The sequence below is a fragment of the Eurosta solidaginis genome, chromosome 2, assembly GCF_040869045.1.
Source record: "Eurosta solidaginis isolate ZX-2024a chromosome 2, ASM4086904v1, whole genome shotgun sequence".
Taxonomy (NCBI): Eukaryota; Metazoa; Arthropoda; class Insecta; order Diptera; family Tephritidae; genus Eurosta; species Eurosta solidaginis.
Genome location: NC_090320.1, coordinates 116,491,191 through 116,509,028, shown reverse-complemented (window position 1 = coordinate 116,509,028; position 17,838 = coordinate 116,491,191). Strand labels below are relative to the sequence as shown.

General features: G+C 36.8%; 2 protein-coding genes across 4 annotated transcripts in view; both read right to left on the bottom strand.

Annotated features, from left to right (window-relative positions):
• Positions 1-465: 465 nt before the first annotated feature.
• Positions 466-17,838, bottom strand: part of LOC137240171 (uncharacterized) — a 1,093,642-nt gene continuing 1,076,269 nt past the window's right edge. For 2 of the 3 annotated variants that reach the window (XR_010949619.1, XM_067766100.1), the window contains 2 exons: positions 742-942; positions 466-683 (listed from right to left, as the gene is read on the bottom strand). Coding sequence is in view for 2 of the 3 variants with exons in the window: in XM_067766100.1 (XP_067622201.1) it covers positions 597-683; positions 742-942 (288 nt within the window). In the remaining variant the exon portion in view is untranslated. Of the gene's footprint in view, positions 684-741; positions 943-1,046; positions 1,410-17,838 lie in introns of those variants that run through there. The other variant, XM_067766101.1, reaches the window with a different exon arrangement.
• On the bottom strand, positions 11,895-12,999 carry LOC137242324 (uncharacterized). The gene is made up of 5 exons (XM_067769648.1): positions 12,860-12,999; positions 12,612-12,791; positions 12,389-12,556; positions 12,179-12,329; positions 11,895-12,115 (listed from the first exon to the last, which is right to left on the bottom strand). The coding sequence occupies exons 3-5, from the start codon at positions 12,542-12,544 to the stop codon at positions 12,036-12,038; spliced, it is 387 nt and encodes a 128-aa protein (XP_067625749.1). The 5' UTR covers positions 12,545-12,556; positions 12,612-12,791; positions 12,860-12,999; the 3' UTR covers positions 11,895-12,035.

Here is a 17,838-nt window from a genome sequence, read left to right as displayed (position 1 = left end):
ATCTTCAACGACTGCCAAATTACAGGTTTCAAAACTTCAAAATTACCTTGTTTTAAAAGTGGGCGGTGCCACGCCCACTGTCCAAAATTTTCCTAGTTTTCAGTTCTGCGTCATAAGTTCAACTGAATGAATTATCGCACTTTTTCGATTTTTCGAAATTTTCGATATCGAAAAAGTGGGCGTGGTTATTGTCGGATATCGTTCATTTTACATAGCGATCTGAGATGAGTGCCCAGGAACCAACATACCAAATTTCATCAAGATACCTCAAAATTTACTCAAGTTATCGTGTTAACAGGCAGACGGACGGACGGACGGACATGGCTTAATCGAATTTTTTTTCGATACTGATGATTTTGATATATGGAAGTCTATATCTATCTCGATGATATAGAAAGAAGTGAAGTAGACCATCCTTTATCAGAACTCGGCAGTATCCCAAATGCCTACAATTTAAAATCGAAATTTTTAAGAAAGATTGTATTACATATTTGATAGCATAAATTTACAAAAACTTGATATCCATTATATGTATATACATATATAACATTTGTATTTTAAACCGATATTTGCTTATTCTAAAACTAATATGCTTACTATGTTAACATTTTTACGAACATTAACCCCAAAATAATGTTTAGAAAAAGGACAAGTAACAGCAGTTGTTGACGCGAGAACCAATCCTGTAATAATACACTTCTTAAAAACGTGCTTATTTTAACTATAAAAATAATGGTTTACCTTAACTTGAGGACTAAACAGATAAAGAAATGGATTCGCTCTAAGTCTCTCATTAATTTGTATTTGCTGCCGTACGGCTTCACGTCTAGCCGAACCTAACGCAGATACCTCCTCTCGACTCATGGCCCCTGTAGCAAGTGGGAGATCCTGAATATCTGGTAGCGATTTTTTTCGTTGAATAGATACATTTGTAAGGAAGTTCTGAAAGAAAGATATTCTGTTTAATGCATATATTTATTACCCAAAAAAGTATTTTAAGGAGCTAATTATACATTTATTATATACTAATTAATATATTAAGTAACCTCCATCGTTGGATCAAAGATCCAGCTTTCAGATGCTCTTCTTGCTAATAATGCTGGTGAGTACATCAATTCCCCCTCATCATCTTCCGGATACCTCTTCATCTTATATTAACCTTATACTTCGAACTAGTAAGTATGCATTACTAGCTTATCGTAAATTAACAGTATATTAGGTTTTATACAATTAACGGTTCACAGATATTAAACTATAATAATATATTTGATTGACCCTTTCGATATTTTCACGATAATGAAAGCTGAAATACAATATGAAGAAATAACCACATCTAACTGCGCCTTGTCAAAAATAGATTTTATTTAATTGCATGAATTTAAGCACAATGAAAACAAAAACCGAAGCCTGTTTAGCCATATTTGGCGACGGTAGATTTGTTTCTAACGCCGCCGCTGATCGATAACGTTTCTGTATTTTTAAACGGTTTTATTTAGCTTGACTTGACAGGCTGGTTTGTTGGATGGCTGGTTGGCTGGCTGGCACGAATTTTGTAATTGAAATTGAAGTAACTTCCCGATAAGCTACAAGCTTGAAACTTGGAATATAGCTCAGAACCCGATGACAATGCAATAATAAAGAAAAACATCGCCGCTAGGTGGCGCAAGGATCGAGATATTCACAAAAATCGTATTTGTGGTCCGATGTGGCTCATATTTGAAAAACATAATACATACAAGAATAGAAAGCGACCTATGAAAAAACATCACCGCTAGGTGGCGCAAGGATCGAGATATTCACACAAATTGTATTTGTGGTCCGATTTGGCTCATATTTGGAACACATAATACATACAAGAATAGAAAGCGACCTATGAAAAAAAATCGCCGCTAGGTGGCGCAAAGATGGAGATATTCAAACCAATCGTATTTGTGGTCCGATTTGGTCCATATTTGGAACACATAATACATACAAGAATAGAAAGCGACCTATGAAAAAAATCACAGCTAGGTGGCGCAAAGAATCGAGATATTCAAAAAAATCGTATTTGTGGTCCGATTTGGTCCATATTTGAAACACATAATACATACAAGAACAGAAAGCGACCTATGAAAAAACATCGCCGCTAGGCGGCGCAAGGATCGAGATATTCACAAAAATCGTATATGTGGTCTGATTTGGCTCATATTTGGAACACATAATACATACAAGAATAGAAAGCGACCTATGATCGCCGCTAGTTGGCGCAAGGATCGAGATATTCACACAAATCGTATTTTTGGTTCGATTTGGCGTATATTTGGAACACATAATACATACAAGAATAGAAAGCGGCCTATGAAAAAAATCGCCGCTAGGTGACGCAAAGATCGAGATATTAAAAAAAACGTATTTGTAGTCCAATTTGGTCCATATTTGGAACACATAATACATACATGAATAGGAAGCGGCCTATGATGTCTGATTTGGCTCGTATTTGGAACAAATATTACATAGATTACATTAAATAAAAGCGTTGGACGCGTCAAATTTCTATTTATAGTCATATATAAGACCAACTGAACCTTAATAATGTTATGTGCTACGCCTCACATTTTTAGAAATATCATGCGCCCAACGCTTTTATTTATTTGTCTGATCAACGCCCTAGATTGATGAGGAGTGTGGTGATTAGTACCTAGGACCTACCTAATTATTTTCTAGCTTTTAGTATTATTATTACTTCATGTAAATATTGTTTTCAGTAAAACCGTTTAACAAAATTTTTTTTTATTATTTTATTTCAATATAACAAAAGCTTTCAAAATAAACAAATGTTTATTTCATATTTAATAAGAGTAAAGTATTCCATAAATAAGATTTTCTTTTTCGTTAAATTTTGCGAACATATTTCGTGTATATTTTAATTCTGTGCATTAGGTAAAATAGCTGAACGAAATTTGAGTGATTCATCTGTAAACACAAACCCCGTGTTCCAATGGTACATTAACAAGATACGGATAGAGATTTAACATGCAAATGCAACAACAATGTGATGCATATGGTTCATATTGTTGTTGCATTTGCGTATCTGGTTCATGTACCATTGGAACACTAGGAAAGAGTCATATGAATAAAATTAGTGAAGTCTATTTTTTATTACTTACTTAATTGGCGTTGAACCATTTAAGCGGTTACGGCCGTCCAACCAGTGTTGCCAGAAAAAAAATTTCTTTGGGGCTAGAATCTAGAAAAAAGAGCTAAATTTCTTCAAGAAAATCGAAAACCCTTGCAAAAGAGCTAATAAGTATATGTATATTTTTCATTGTAAATTTTCACATTTATTTCAAATCAAACTTAAACAAAGTTATAAAAAAGGTTCAGTAAAATAAAAAATAAAAAAAATAAGGTACAAGAGAGGTACAAAAATAATACAGTTTTTATAGTTCGTTTGGCGGTAAGGTATCGTTAAAAAGTAAGAAGTATTTTTCACACTACCACAATGACGGCACGGCTATACGTTCGCCAAAAATACGATTTGCCAAAATGTTGGCCGATGAAAATTAATTTAAATTTATTTAAATTTTTTATTCAATTTTTACTGTCCTACGGGTGTACGAATCACCATAAAAATACACGTGTGCGATATTCAAGTTTATGTTGGGACGAGATATATTTGAAGGGCCTTAGACTTCAAAATCTATGATTTCGTCCTCAGAAGATGAATTATTATTTCTGCTACTCTCATAAATATTTTTTGTGTTCATTAATTTTAAGAGATCGTTGTTTATTTCAAAGTCATGACAGCATTTATCAGCCGCTTAAGACTACTTCTTATTGTCAGAAGCGAATTCAACATAACTAAACTCATTTTGTTTCTGTGTTTGCTTTTAATCAAACTCATGTTTTAAAACGTTCTTGCAACTTCAGCATTACTTAGTGGCACCATAAAATCGACATGCTTTTGGAATTATACTGTTTAACATCAAAACAAAAACTATATGTTGAAGTCACATTTTTCCAATTTTGGAGATAGATGTTTTTCCACTGCATTTGTAATCTCGTTATTTCATAAGTGCTATACTTATTTTTTCATTTGTAAAATATGAAAACCTTTTAGTTTTTACAATTCTCAATGTGTTTTCAACCGAAAAGAAATCTATTTTGCTAAGCGTATCTATATTGTGCGGCAAGATTTGCCTTAATTGCTCTATTAATTTAATTATGAAGTCGCGACATATATTACGTATCTTTCTTTCAATAAATTCGTCTTTACATTTACCTTATTTTTTAATTCGTAAATATTCTTCAAAGGTATAATGAAAATAAGGTACGGGAGACAAAAATTTATTATAATCTGAAGTTAAAGGGTCGAAACTCTTAGAAGGTGACACTATGCTGTGGCACAAGCTGGAAAGCAAATATACAAGCTCATGACACAGTTTATCGATTAAAGTTTTTGTTATCAGTTGAGTACCGAGTCGCCACATCATACATAACGAAACAAATAAAATAAAACTTCGGCACACATAAAACACATTACAAATTTCACAATACGTATTGCCGAAATGTATTTGGAGCCAAAAAGGGGCAGAAATTTTAAAGCGGGCAAAAAAAAAGAGCTAGGGGCTAAACCGGAATTTTTCGAGCTAAACGCAAAAAATGGCTAGATCTGGCTCCAAAAACACATAAATGAGAACACTGCATCCAACAAGGCTCAGCAACGCTTCTTCGGTGTGTCAACTGGCGCCAATTGGTCACACCAAGGGAGTTTAATCGTTTCCCACCTGGTCCTTCCAGCGGAGGGGGACCCACCCAGACGCAAAGGCGCTGACTCTTTGCTCAATGACAGCATGTACTTCGTTTTGTCCTGATTCACCATCAAACCCATCTCAGTTCTCTCAGGGTGGTCGGGCCGATGATATCAGTGTCATCAGCATACGCCAGTAATTGCACGTTTTTATAGAATATACCGGAGGGTGGAGACCACCCTGTAGGAGTCCACGCAAGTGGGGAAACTTCTGACCGCCATAGGTCACAAATATATGTTTTTTTAACCATTTAAAAGAACTAAGTAGCATTTTGCGGTTTTCGATTAGCAATTATATTGTCAAAAAATCACTGATTTATCAATTTAAAGTTTCGATAGAAGGAATATATTATTTAACTAAATACTATTTTGACAAAACAAATGCAAACTTAAAGAAAAAATTCTAACTTTTACAGGGAAAAGAATTGAATTGAAAGCGTAAAGCAGATACAAAATGCGCAGTAGGGCGGTAACCACAATGAAAGCAGCAAGCCCATTGTCGAATACTATTTTCATTGTGAGAATGTCGAATGCAGCCATTAACGTACAATGGAAGCGTATATAGTAGTTAATAAAAAGTTCAAATATTCGACTCTGAGTGAATTGTTTTTTTTATATTATGGCGAATGTTGACATCACTATGCTGTTAGTAAATAATCGCAACACAAAACACAGCAAGCAGCGACACTTATATACAAGGCAACGAAGAAATATCTCACACATACACACATGTAGTCATCAGCCGAAGTAGTTACTCACACATACACACGCATATGGCTATAAGAAAAGCACAAACTACAAATATACATGTATATAGCTATAATTGTTCTCGAACTGTTCGCGAAGTGACTAGATCTTAGGAGAAATGGGTGAAAGAGTGACCCGAGAGTATAAAAACAGCCAAAGCTGTAGACTAAATAAAGACCATATTGCAACACTGAATGTTGGAGTTATTTGTTCCACAGTTCAGCGATATGAGCATTAATAGAAGGTGCATAAATAATCGGAATCCCACAAAATTCGTTACAACTGGTGTCAGAAGAGGAATTGTTGAATAAATTCCAGATGACAACAAGGACATGGCCAAGTTGAGTGAATTGGAAATTCAGGAAAAAGGAATTGGAAGCCCGTGGATTGAATCCTACCGGCAATAAATCCGAGCTACAAACACGACTAAGGGAAGCTATGGAATTGGAAGGAATCAATGTTGAAGAGTATACCTTTAATCCTGATAGCGACGATACAACAAAAAAAATGGAAGGAAAAACGAAACACCGCAGACAGTGACGAACATAGTCTTGAACATGATATTGGCTGCAATATCTGCACAAACACCGACAATGGCATCTCACCTGGAATCCCAGGTGAACCGTATAACAACAAAGATAGAAACTCAGCTGGAAGAACAGAAGACATATATGACATCACAACTGGAAGAACAGAAGACATATATGATATAACAACTGGAAGAACAAAAGACAAATATAACATCCCAACTGGGATCGCAGGGGAACCGTATAACATCCAAGATTGAAGCACAAGAGGCACGAATATCCGAAATGTCGGCGCAAATTTCAGCACAGATATCATCGCAGATCTCTGCGCAACTGGAAGAGTAAGCAGGACGTTTTTCTTCGAAGTTGGAGGCGCAGGATACAAAAATTTTACAACTCCAGGATAAAATCGATGCCGATATTGAAACATTTAGAGGTCGTATACAGGAGTTGCAACTAAATCGCCCAGCAGTTCCAGCGAGTAATCCAAAGGTAAAAACACCATCCTTTGACGATTCTCTTCCTTTCCAGGGGTTTAAGCTTCAGTTTGAGAAGACCACAACAGTTAACAACAGGAATACTGAAGATAAAATTGCTGCACTATTCGTGGCATTGAAAGGATCTGCTGCTGAAATCCTGAAGACTATTCCCGAGAGAGAGCGGAACAACTACGAAACATTGATGAGCGCTTTAGAGAGGCGATATGGAGGCGAACACAGGAAGCAGATGTACCAAATAGAGTTGCAAAACCGCTACCAAAATGCTAATGAGACAATTTTGAAAGCATTAAAACATCGCAAAAGCGGAGTGACAGAGTAATCAAATGCTTCAAATGCGGGAAGTCAGGCCAAATTACACGTCACTGCGGTTTTCATCAAGTGGTTCTAACAGCATCGGTGGTCTTAAGCACAAAGCTGGAAGAGATGAGCAAGAGCGAGCTAGATGTAAAGATCGGGAACTTGCTCCATCTAGTGAATGTCCTGTGATATCTGTATCACAAATCGGAATAAAATCGAGCAGTCTTACCGTCAGAGGAAATGTCGATTGCAAGGAGCGTGTTCTGACTGTAGATAGGAGCGCATCTCATTCCTTAATGCGATCTGATTTGGTCAACAGGAGAGTAAAGCCATTACATGGAGCAACATTGCGTGCGATCACCGGCGAGTATAACCAAGTCCAGGGAGAAGTGGTATGCGAAGTCTTAAGGGTTCAGCAGTAAGCAAGTGCTGGTGGAAGAGATTCGACAAGAACCATAAAAGTTAAATGCAGTAAACCGGGCAAAGATTGGTAGAACGAATGGAACACACAAATCAAAACCGAGTGTACCTGCAAGAAAAACATTGGCATTGAAAAGCCCAATGGACGCACTCAAACGAAAGAAAGAATTTCCCAGAGAGAATGCAGGGTGGTTTCAAGCCACGGCGCACTACTGTTGTGAAACGTCAAAACGATACTGGTTATGCAAAGCCAATCCATCAAGATCAAGCCCTACGAAGTAGTTCTTTGGCCAAAAAACAGAGTGTGAGGGAACGAACTATGATAATGAGTAGTAAGATGAAACACAGGTACGAAAAGAATAACAATTCGGAAGGTTTCCTGGAGAGCGACCTGACAATTCTTGCATTGTTGGATTTCTCCAAGGCTTTTGACACTGTCTGCCACAAAATTCTTATTCATAAGCTTAAAACATACTTTGGTTTCAGTAGGGCGCATAAATAGCTACTTGACAAACAGGTATCAGAGGGTAGTGTCTAGAGATAGTAAATCCAGCTCATTGCCGGTGAAATCTGGTATACTTCAGCACTCTATTCTTGGTCCAATTTTCTTTAGCTTGTATATAAATGACATAGAGAAATGTTGTCAAAATATATCCATTCATCTTTATGCTGATGATGCGCAAGTATACCTCTCGGCACATCTTGGGTTAGTGGAGGATCTTGTTTGTCGAATAAATGAAGACCTAAAGGCTATAAATCAATGGTCTAACAATAATAAGCTCTGCCTTAATGCATATAAAACACAGGCGATAGCCATTGGAGGGTGGAACCGTGTGTAGAAGTCCACGAAAGTGGGGAAAGCTTCTGACCGCCATTCACCTGTGATGGCCAGAGCGATTCTTTTGCATGCGGTTCAAGCAGCTCACTACTGCCGGTCGCTTGCGGCCAAGTATCCTCTGGGTAGCCGCTAAATATCCGTTTAGCGGTGAGCTAATGTCAGAAGACATAGTCGGTTTAAGGGCTAGCCGGGGGAGATCTCATCGGCAGCGTCTGTACACCTCTAGGTGCGGCTGCAAGCGGGCGTCTGTCTTGGAGCAAGCGGCTCGCTATATAAACGTGCAAGTAATATTTTCACCCCCGCTGAGCGGGTTGTGCGCTGGGCTTGGGACCCGCCACTTAAAACCATACTCCAATGAAATATAACAACAAGCCTCGGATAAATACACTCTCTATTGATGACTACCATGGCAAACGTTTGAAGGAACGGCCGCTCCCTGAATGGGATTGGTGCAGATGCCCGGCTGGTTGATGTCCTCGTCAAAGCAAAATCTGACATCACCGCCATCCAAGAAATGCGCTGGACGAAGCAAGGAAGAAAGAAGATCAAAAATTGTGACATCTATTGGAGTGGCCATACGAATAAGCGCAGTTTCGGCGTCGGATTCGTGGCGGGGGAGAGACTTTGTTGCCAAGTGCTGGCGTTCACGCCTGTGGACGAGCGTCTCGCCGCTATCCGAATAAAAGCAAAATTTTTTAATATATCATTAATCTGCCCCCACGCGCAGAAAGAGGAGAAAGACGATGAGGTGAAGGACACTTTTTATGAACAATTAGAACGCACATACGAGCGCTGCCCTCGTCATGATATAAAAATCGTGCTTGGCGACTTTAACGCCAGGTGTTTTTGGCCCTACAGTCGGAAAGTTCAGCCTACACAATGAAACTTCTCCTAACGGACTGAGGCTAATTGACTTTGCCGGTGCTCGAAACATGGTCATATCCAGCACGAGCTTCATGCATAAAAAGATACATCAAGCTACATGGTTGTCTCTTGATCGAAATACTCGCAATCAGATCGATCACGTTGTGATAGACGGACAGCATGCCTCCAGTGTTTTAGATGTGCGCACGATCCGAGGACCTTACATCGACTCGGACCATTATCTCGTTGTAGCCAAAATACGCACCCGCCTCAACGCGGCTAAACCCAAGGAACAAAAAACACAAGTAAAGCTAGACTTCGAAAAGCTTCAATCACAACAGACGGAATGATTTCGCAACTCGACTCTCACACCTGCTCTCTGAGAGCACAACTCATCCTGAAGGAATACAGGAGCAGTGGGAGCATATCTCCAAAGCACTTCGTACTGCCGCCGAGGAAAAAATTGGTTACCGGCGGCCACGAAAAAACAACTGGTACGATGAAGAATGCCGCGTTGCAACCGAAAGAAAAGATGTTGCCTACAGGGCTACGTTAAAAGCGAGCGCGACAAGAGGAGTGTGTGAACGCTATCGTGAGTTGAAAAGGGAAGCGAGGCGCCTTTTCAGGAAGAAAAAAGACAAAACAGAAAGGCGTGAGTGCGAGGAGCTTGAGCTGCTAGCCACCAGGAATAACGCCCGAAAATTCTACCAAAAAGTACGGCGACAGACGGAAGGTTTTAAGACCGGGGCAAACTCTTGTAGGAATGAAAACGGCGACCTTGTAACTGATGTCCAGAGAGTACTTAGATTATGGAGGGAACACTTCTCTGCTCTCCTAAATGGAGGCAGCAATTCACCGCGCAAAGATGAAGAACCCGATCCCGCAATCGATGATGATGGAATACATGTCCCCCCGCCCGATTATGACGAAGTTAGAATAGCAATAACCAGGTTGAAAAATAACAAGGCCGTGAGCGCAGATGGATTGCCTGCGGAGCTATTCAAGTACGGCGGCGAGGAGTTGGTAAGGCGCATGCAGCATCTTCTTAGCAAAATATGGGCGGACGAGTGCATGCCCGACGGTTGGAATCTAAGTGTCCTTTGCCCAGTCCACAAGAAGGGGGATACTGCAAAATGCACCAACTATCGTGGAATCAGCCTTCTTAATATCGTATATAAGGTCGTTTCAAGTGTATTGTGCGAAAGATTGAAGCCCACCGTGAACCGGCTGATTGGACCTTATCAGTGCGGCTTTAGACCTGGTAAATCTACCATCGACCAGATTTTCACAATGCGCCAAATCTTGGAAAAAAACCCGTGAAAAGAGAATCGACTTTAAAGCCTCCTTCGACAGCACGAAAAGGAGCTGCCTTTATCACGCTATGTCTGAATTTGGTTTCCCCGCAAAACTTATACGGCTGCGCAAAATGACGTTGAGCAACACCATCAGCTCAGCCAGAATTGGGAAGGACCTCCCCGAACCGTTCGAAACTAAACGAGGTTTCAGACAGGGTGACCCCTATCCTGCGATTTCTTTAATTTGATGCTGGAGAAAATTATACTAGATGCAGAACTTAACCGCACTGGAACAATATTCTAAAAAAGCGTGCAATTACTGGCACGCGCCTTGGCAACCACGAGACTCTATAGCAATATCAACTGGGATGCTCGGAAACAATGCTGTTACATTCCAACTTACACTACAAAAACAATTTAACTACTCTCTTCGCTCAAAATAAAGAAATTAAAACAAATAAATTAGCGCGCATACCATTTAGTTATTTTCCTGCTATCACCAATAATTTAACGAACATATTTGAAAAGAATGAAATGAAAATCGTATATACAAACAACAACAAATTGAAAAACATTTTGGGCTCCACAAAAGATACTGTCCCAATGCTTGAGCGTAGCGGCATTTACCAAATTAGCTGCCTGGGTTGCGATGCAAAATATGTTGGACAAACTAGAAGGCAAATCTCTGTTCGTTTCAAAGAACACGAAAAGCACGCCAACAATAAACAAATTCATCGGTCTGCAGTAGCAGCGCATATTCACACGACAAATGACGACAGCTCAACAAAGCACAGCATCGGCACTGTAGAAGAGAGTCTTCATTTAATAAAAGCGGTGCACAACAACAGAAAGTTAGACGCTTACGAATCTCTCTACATCACAAAAACCAAGATTGCCATGAATGCTGACAACGGGAACGTAAATTCCCCTCTTTTTTCTTTAGTTTAATACATACATATGTACGTTGTTTTGTAATTGATATAATATTGCTAATATTTTCTATTTTGTTTATATTCTTGACTCCTTTGTTTTAGTAGCGCGTCGCTGATGATGGACAGTAGGTCTGTCCGAAATGCATTTGTTGTGCCAAATAAAAAATATATGTTGTTAGTGTATCAGTGTGTTTTTTATTTGACAAACTTATTTTGTAGTCAATAAAGGAAATTGGAGAAAAATCATTTTACGTACCATTATACCATTCATGCCGTGTATAGTCCAGACCAAAGATAGACGGTTTGGTCTATACATAATACAGTCAGATGCTAGACCAAATGGACTATACAAATAGTGCCTATTCTGGTCTATGCATAAGACAGTCTCATTCAAAGACCAATCGAACTGCATAAAAGATATTTACTTTGGTCTATGCAATTGACTGTCTTATGCATAGACCAATCGGACTGCATAATACCTACCTACTTTGGTCTGCAATATATATTTTTCTAAAAATGAAAATTGCTCGTTTTTTATTTTGGTTTTTTTATATTTTGATATATATATACCTATACGGTTTTTGATTTTATTCATCACCTTTCGTTTAATTTAAACATTTAAAGTCTTCTCATTTAAAAACTAAGTATAATTTATAATAATGATTTAAAAAAAAAAATTCTCAGATAATGATTTCAAAAATTAAAGGAAAAAGTAATCACATTTTCAGAAAGGAAAAAGATGTTTTTATAATAAAAATAGATAAAAAGTCTATAGTGTTAATTATATTAATTATTTCCGATTTTTAGTTTATTAACTGTGGTCAATCTATACAGCCTTTTTTTTAACAATGTGGAGGCATTTCGATAGTTGCTTATCGGGCTTTTCTGACGTCGCCGACAGTCCACCTGTTATTAAAAATAAAATAAATTGAAGAATATATTTAAACAAAAATTAATTTATATACGTACTTTGAATAGCATCATACAAGGAAGTATATTTTTTTAGGCAAATCTTGCCATGGACGCCGCCTACATTGACTTCGTTGCACATAGATGTGGAGATAATTTCCTCAAAGTGCTTTTCAGGTTCCCCCTTTAATAAGTGTTTTATTGCGTTAATCTGAAATATTAATTCATAATTATTAGTGGAATTTACAATAAATCAATTATTAAACTTACATATTCATTGATGTTCACCTCATTTATGGCGTTATTGACGCTTTCCATTTCCTCAATGGTTTTTATAGGGAATAGTTTGCTCAAATTCCTCAAATCTGCGTCCTTATTAGCAAGAACGCTTAATTGGGCGCCTTGCTTTGCCTGAACTTCCATCATTTTTTTGGTAATCTGGAAAATAATCATTTTTAAAATTATTTGCATCAAAATTTTATTAAAAAAATACCTAGCATGTTGTCAAATTTGGTGTTCAAATCGTCAATTTTAGCCTCCAAAGATTTGCACCTTTCACAAGTTTTGTCAATGCTATTGCTGTTGGGGAAGTTGGTATTGTTATTGGTTTTGAGGTAGTTGTTGTTATTGCTGCTGCCGCTATAGTTGTTTTCGCGTTGAATTTGCGAGTCATCTATAGAATTATTTTAAAAATTATCAATCAGTTATGAAGAGTTAGAAACAAAATATTGTAATACTCACAAAATATTATTTCATGCTCTTTGAAGTCAAATTGTCTTATCTGATTTGGTTGTTGCTGAGTCATTTTCATATATTTCGTTTTTTTATATTATATTTTTTTTATATTATATTTTTTTTTTATATTATATTTTTTATATTATATTTTTTATATTATATTTTTTTTATATTATATTTTTTTTTATATTATATTTTTTATATTATATTTTTTATATTATATTTTTTATATTATATTTTTTTATATTATATTTTTTATATTATATTTTTTTTATATTATATTTTTTATATTATATATTTTTTTATATTATATTTTTTTTATATTCGTTTTGTTTTTTGTTATCTATTAAAAAGTGCAGCTATTTAATAAAGGTAATAGTAGAAAATTTTGTGAAGAAGGAAGCAACATTAATTTATATGCTACATCATCCGCTTTAAATTCTTCAATTTCTTCAGATAATGAATCCGAAAGTGCTATTCCTAGAGCTAGTGAAGTGAATGGAGCTGTAAAGAAAGGATGGACATTTTTAAACCGGACTGCTTCCAATATTATTTCTCCTGCATTTTTAATTTTGCATGCACATTGTGATAAAACCAGGCAAAATACGGTTATGATTAATGCCAGAAGATTAAATGCGGTCACCAGTAAAGACGCGTACCCCCTTCATAACATTTAAGGCATTTTTGCGCGATTGCCAAAAGCAAACATTATTTCCAAATTGGACCTTAAATATGAGTACTGGCAGATCACCTTAACTGAGAAATCTAAGGCATTAACGGCCTTCACCATCCCAGGGAGGCCATTGTATCAATTTAAGGTAATGCCGTTCGGTTTATGCACCGCGCCGTCCACAATGTGTAGATTGATGGACGAAATAATATCTGCAGATTTAAAACACTGTGTCTTTGTTTACCTAGATGATCTTTGCGTAGTATCCGAAGATTTTGATACCCATATCGAAGTACTAGTTAGAATTGCTAACCAATTTAGAACGGCTAATTTAACGCTTAACGTTTCTAAAAGTAATTTTTGCGTAACTGAAGTAAATTACTTAGGATTTGTCATCGGAAACGGCGGGATATCGACTGACCCAGGAAAAATTTGAATAAATTTTGGCATGGCCTATTCCAAAAAATTTAAAACAAGTCAAAGGATTCTTGGGACTAGGTTGATGGTGTAGAAGATTTGTTGTTAACTTTGCAGTTGTAGCATTTCCCATAACACACGTTCTTTCAACCAAAATGAAATTTGTCTGGACGGAAGAAGCTCAAACTGCCTTCGATAAGCTAAAAGCCTTGCTAATATCAGAGCCTGTGCTGTCAAATTCGGATTTTTCAAAAAAATTTGTTTTGCATTGTGATGCCAGCGATTTTGGTATAGGTGCAATGTTAGTACAGCTAGCCGAAGATGGAGCGGAAAGGCCAATCGCGTTTATGTCAAAAAAGCTAAATTCCGTACAAAGAAATTATAGTGTCGCCGAACGCCAATGTCTGGCCGCAATTGAGGCCATAAACAAATTTCGTTGTTATTTGGAGCTGCAGGAGTTCGAAATAATTACGGATCATGCTAGTCTTGTACTGTTAATGCACCAGCCTAATTTTGCTAAACCGACTCAAACATTTTGTTAAAATTAACAATATAATAAGCGATAATCAGTTTGGATTTACCGAAAACTCGGGCATATTATCTGCCAGTATCAATTGCAAACAATTTTTATATGAAAACTTAGATAAGAAAAAATATGTTGCAATGCTCTCAATAGGTCTCAGCAAAGCGTTTGACTCAGTAAATATCTATACTATGATCCAAAAGCTTAAGGAGTTGGGAGTTAATGGCAGTGCTATTAACCTCTTCGAAAGCTTTTAACTAATAGAAAACAATTTGTCCAAATCAAAAATACAAAAAGCTCAATTAAAAATGTTAAATCTGGCGCTCCACAAGGATCGAAGTTAGCTGCCAAATTATTTTTATTATACATAAACAACATATTTAAACTTGAGTTGAATGGAATTCCGCAATTCTATGCCGATGACGGGACCTTTTTGTATGCTACTGGTACTCTCGATGTCCTCTTGGCTAATATGCAAAGAGATTTTAAGTTAATTTCACAATGGTTTCAGCGTAATTTATTAAAAATTAATCTATCTAAAACTAACTTTATAATATTGAAATTTGAATGATTTGAAGGGAATTTATCTGGAGGGCAGCTTTATTTCGAGAGTCGACAATTTAAAGTACCTCGGAATTTGGTTTGATGCTAATTTAAACTGGCGAGAACATATCAACAAATTGAAAATGAAATTAATACCACTCAATTTTGCTATTAATAGAAATCGAAAACTCATTCCACAAAAATGCATGTGGCTTCTGTACAGCGCCTTGTTTGTGTCACATATTAATTATTTAAATCCAATTTGGTGGAACACTTGTTCCGAACAGCTAACAATTGAAATACAAAGAATTCAAAATAAAATAATAAAAAACATTTTAAATTTGCCGCTAAGAACAGCAAGTGAACTGATGTACCAAGACATGCTTGATGTACGGAAGAACTCCATCCTTCAAACTTTAATATTATTTTATAAAATTAAAAATAACTTAATAAAGCATAATTTAGACATTCCAGAAGAATCAACCCCAGAATATACATTTAGAGTTAGAATAAATATGAAACCACGTATCTTTCGAACGGAAAGATGTGCAAAATCACTAAGTCATTATGGTGTTAAACTTTTCAACAAACTTCCAGTTGAAGTTAAAAATGCTTCTTAAAAATTTTGATTTTAATATCTAGATGCAAGTACGTTCTACACTATATATCTAATTTTGCTCACATAATAAAAATTATTAAGCTAAATTTTAGTTTTAGTTAAATTTTAATTATTATTTCCTTACTGTTGTCTTTCATTACAACCTCTCATAATAATTGATAACAAATAGATTAAAATAGAAATAAGCTATTTTCTCTCGCAAAACTTCGTTTTTTTTTGAGAAATCTTGTAATAATTTTAACCTTTGTTGTCAATAAAGAAAAAAGTGGAAGGCTTGCTCGATGGGCCTTAAAACTTCAAGCATATAAGTTTAGTGTGAGTGATCGCCGAGGGAAGGAGAATGTTGTGCCGGACGCGCTTTCGAGAATGTATTCCGAGGTGTGTAACATTGAAAATATTGGCCCGGAAGTGGACCTGTCGTCTGCACACTTTTCAGACCCGGATTATGAATAATTGAAAGATGTGGCAAAGGAGCAAGATAATCATTATAAGTGACAACGGTGCACAGTTCAAGGCAAATGAATTTAACGCATTTCTCACTACCCTAGGAATTAAGCATGTTTATACTGCATTATATTCCCCTCAGGCAAATGCATCAGAACGAGTAAATCGTTCATTAGTCGCGGCAATTCGAGCATACTTGCACAAAGATCAAACGCTTTGGGATGAAAACTTTAGCAGCATAAGTTGCTCATTGAGAAATTCGGTGCACCAATCGATAGGGTGTTCATGCGCTTTTTGGATTGGACATGGCTACTCATGGATCTACTTACCAACTCCTACGGAGCTTAGATTCTTTTGAGAAACCAAATTGCCCTTATCCCCAACCGATCAAAAGATTTTAATGCACGCCAATATGCAAGAAAAGGCAGCAAAGGCTTATGAAAGGAATGTGTCACAATACAATCTGCGTACACGACCTGTATCATACAAAGTGCGTCAAGAAGTTTTCCGAAGGAATTTTGCACAAAGTCGATTTGAAAGAAATTTTAATGCCAAATTAGGCCCACTTTTTATAAAAGCATGAGTTCGTGGAAAACTGGGGAATAGCTACTACGTCTTGGAAGGCTTACAGGGTAAACTGATAGGAATATATAGTGCAGAGGACATTCGCCAATAATCGCCTTTATCCCTCTAACTTTACAACAAAAGTTGCCAAGTTCTCGGGTTTTCGGACAGTTGATTTAGTGAGTCAATAAGACTCATATGTATTATTTGTTGTTAAGGAATTACAGAAGCGACTCTTTCTGCAACGCCATGCTAAACCCATCGCCTTTCTCAGGTCTTTCTGTACAATACTTACAGAAAACCCTGCTTTGTGAGCACGACTTATGAAACCGTAAAAGTCCACTCGAAAACTTAGTATTATCTATGCATTTGATGGTAACTCTAATAAAGATACTGCATTAATTGTGAATTTTGTCAACTTGAGAGTGGAGATATGTCAAACCACATGCACAAAAACAGCAACCTCACACTTCCGCTGGCGAGAGCTCTTTCCTTTTTAAGTTGGCGTGGAAGCAGATCAGTTGGAGAAGAAAATCGGGGAAAACACAAAAAGTGCATTACTTGAAATGTTCCATGAAATAATACACAAAAGAGTTAAATAAAGTTGTTAAACTGTTTTCCAAGCAAACAAATAAGCTTTTCGGTGAATTTCGCATAATAATATATCGGTGCTGTGGCAAATAAAATAGGATCAGCTTTTTGTGCAGTTGTCCATCGATAGTGCCTCAGAGGTCGTGATTTGTGAACTCAAAATGATTATATTTGATTTAATCGCATCATTTAAATAATGCACAATATGTTAAATGAAAAAAGAAATTTTACTAACAAAGACATTAAGCATTACTTGGGAAAATTTTCTTTCTGCCGGCAATTCCAGCGAAGCTAAACTACATTGGTTGGAATTGTTTTTGTTTTACTTTCAATACGCGCAGGATGACCTTCTAAATCAGAAATCATAAAAAGCTCAATAAATAATATACCCGAGGAAATTATCTCGTATCTCTTGGAGACAGTGTATAACATCATAAATCAATCACACTTATCAACAAAACCTGGGAGCCCACAGCAGTAACGCTGACTTAGTACAAACAAATGATATAAGCATTAACGAAACGATGGGTGCAATTTCCTTATATGCAAACAAATGTTTTACACCGCTCATTGTAAATGCACCTGGAGACTGGAGTAAAATAATTGCCTTGCGA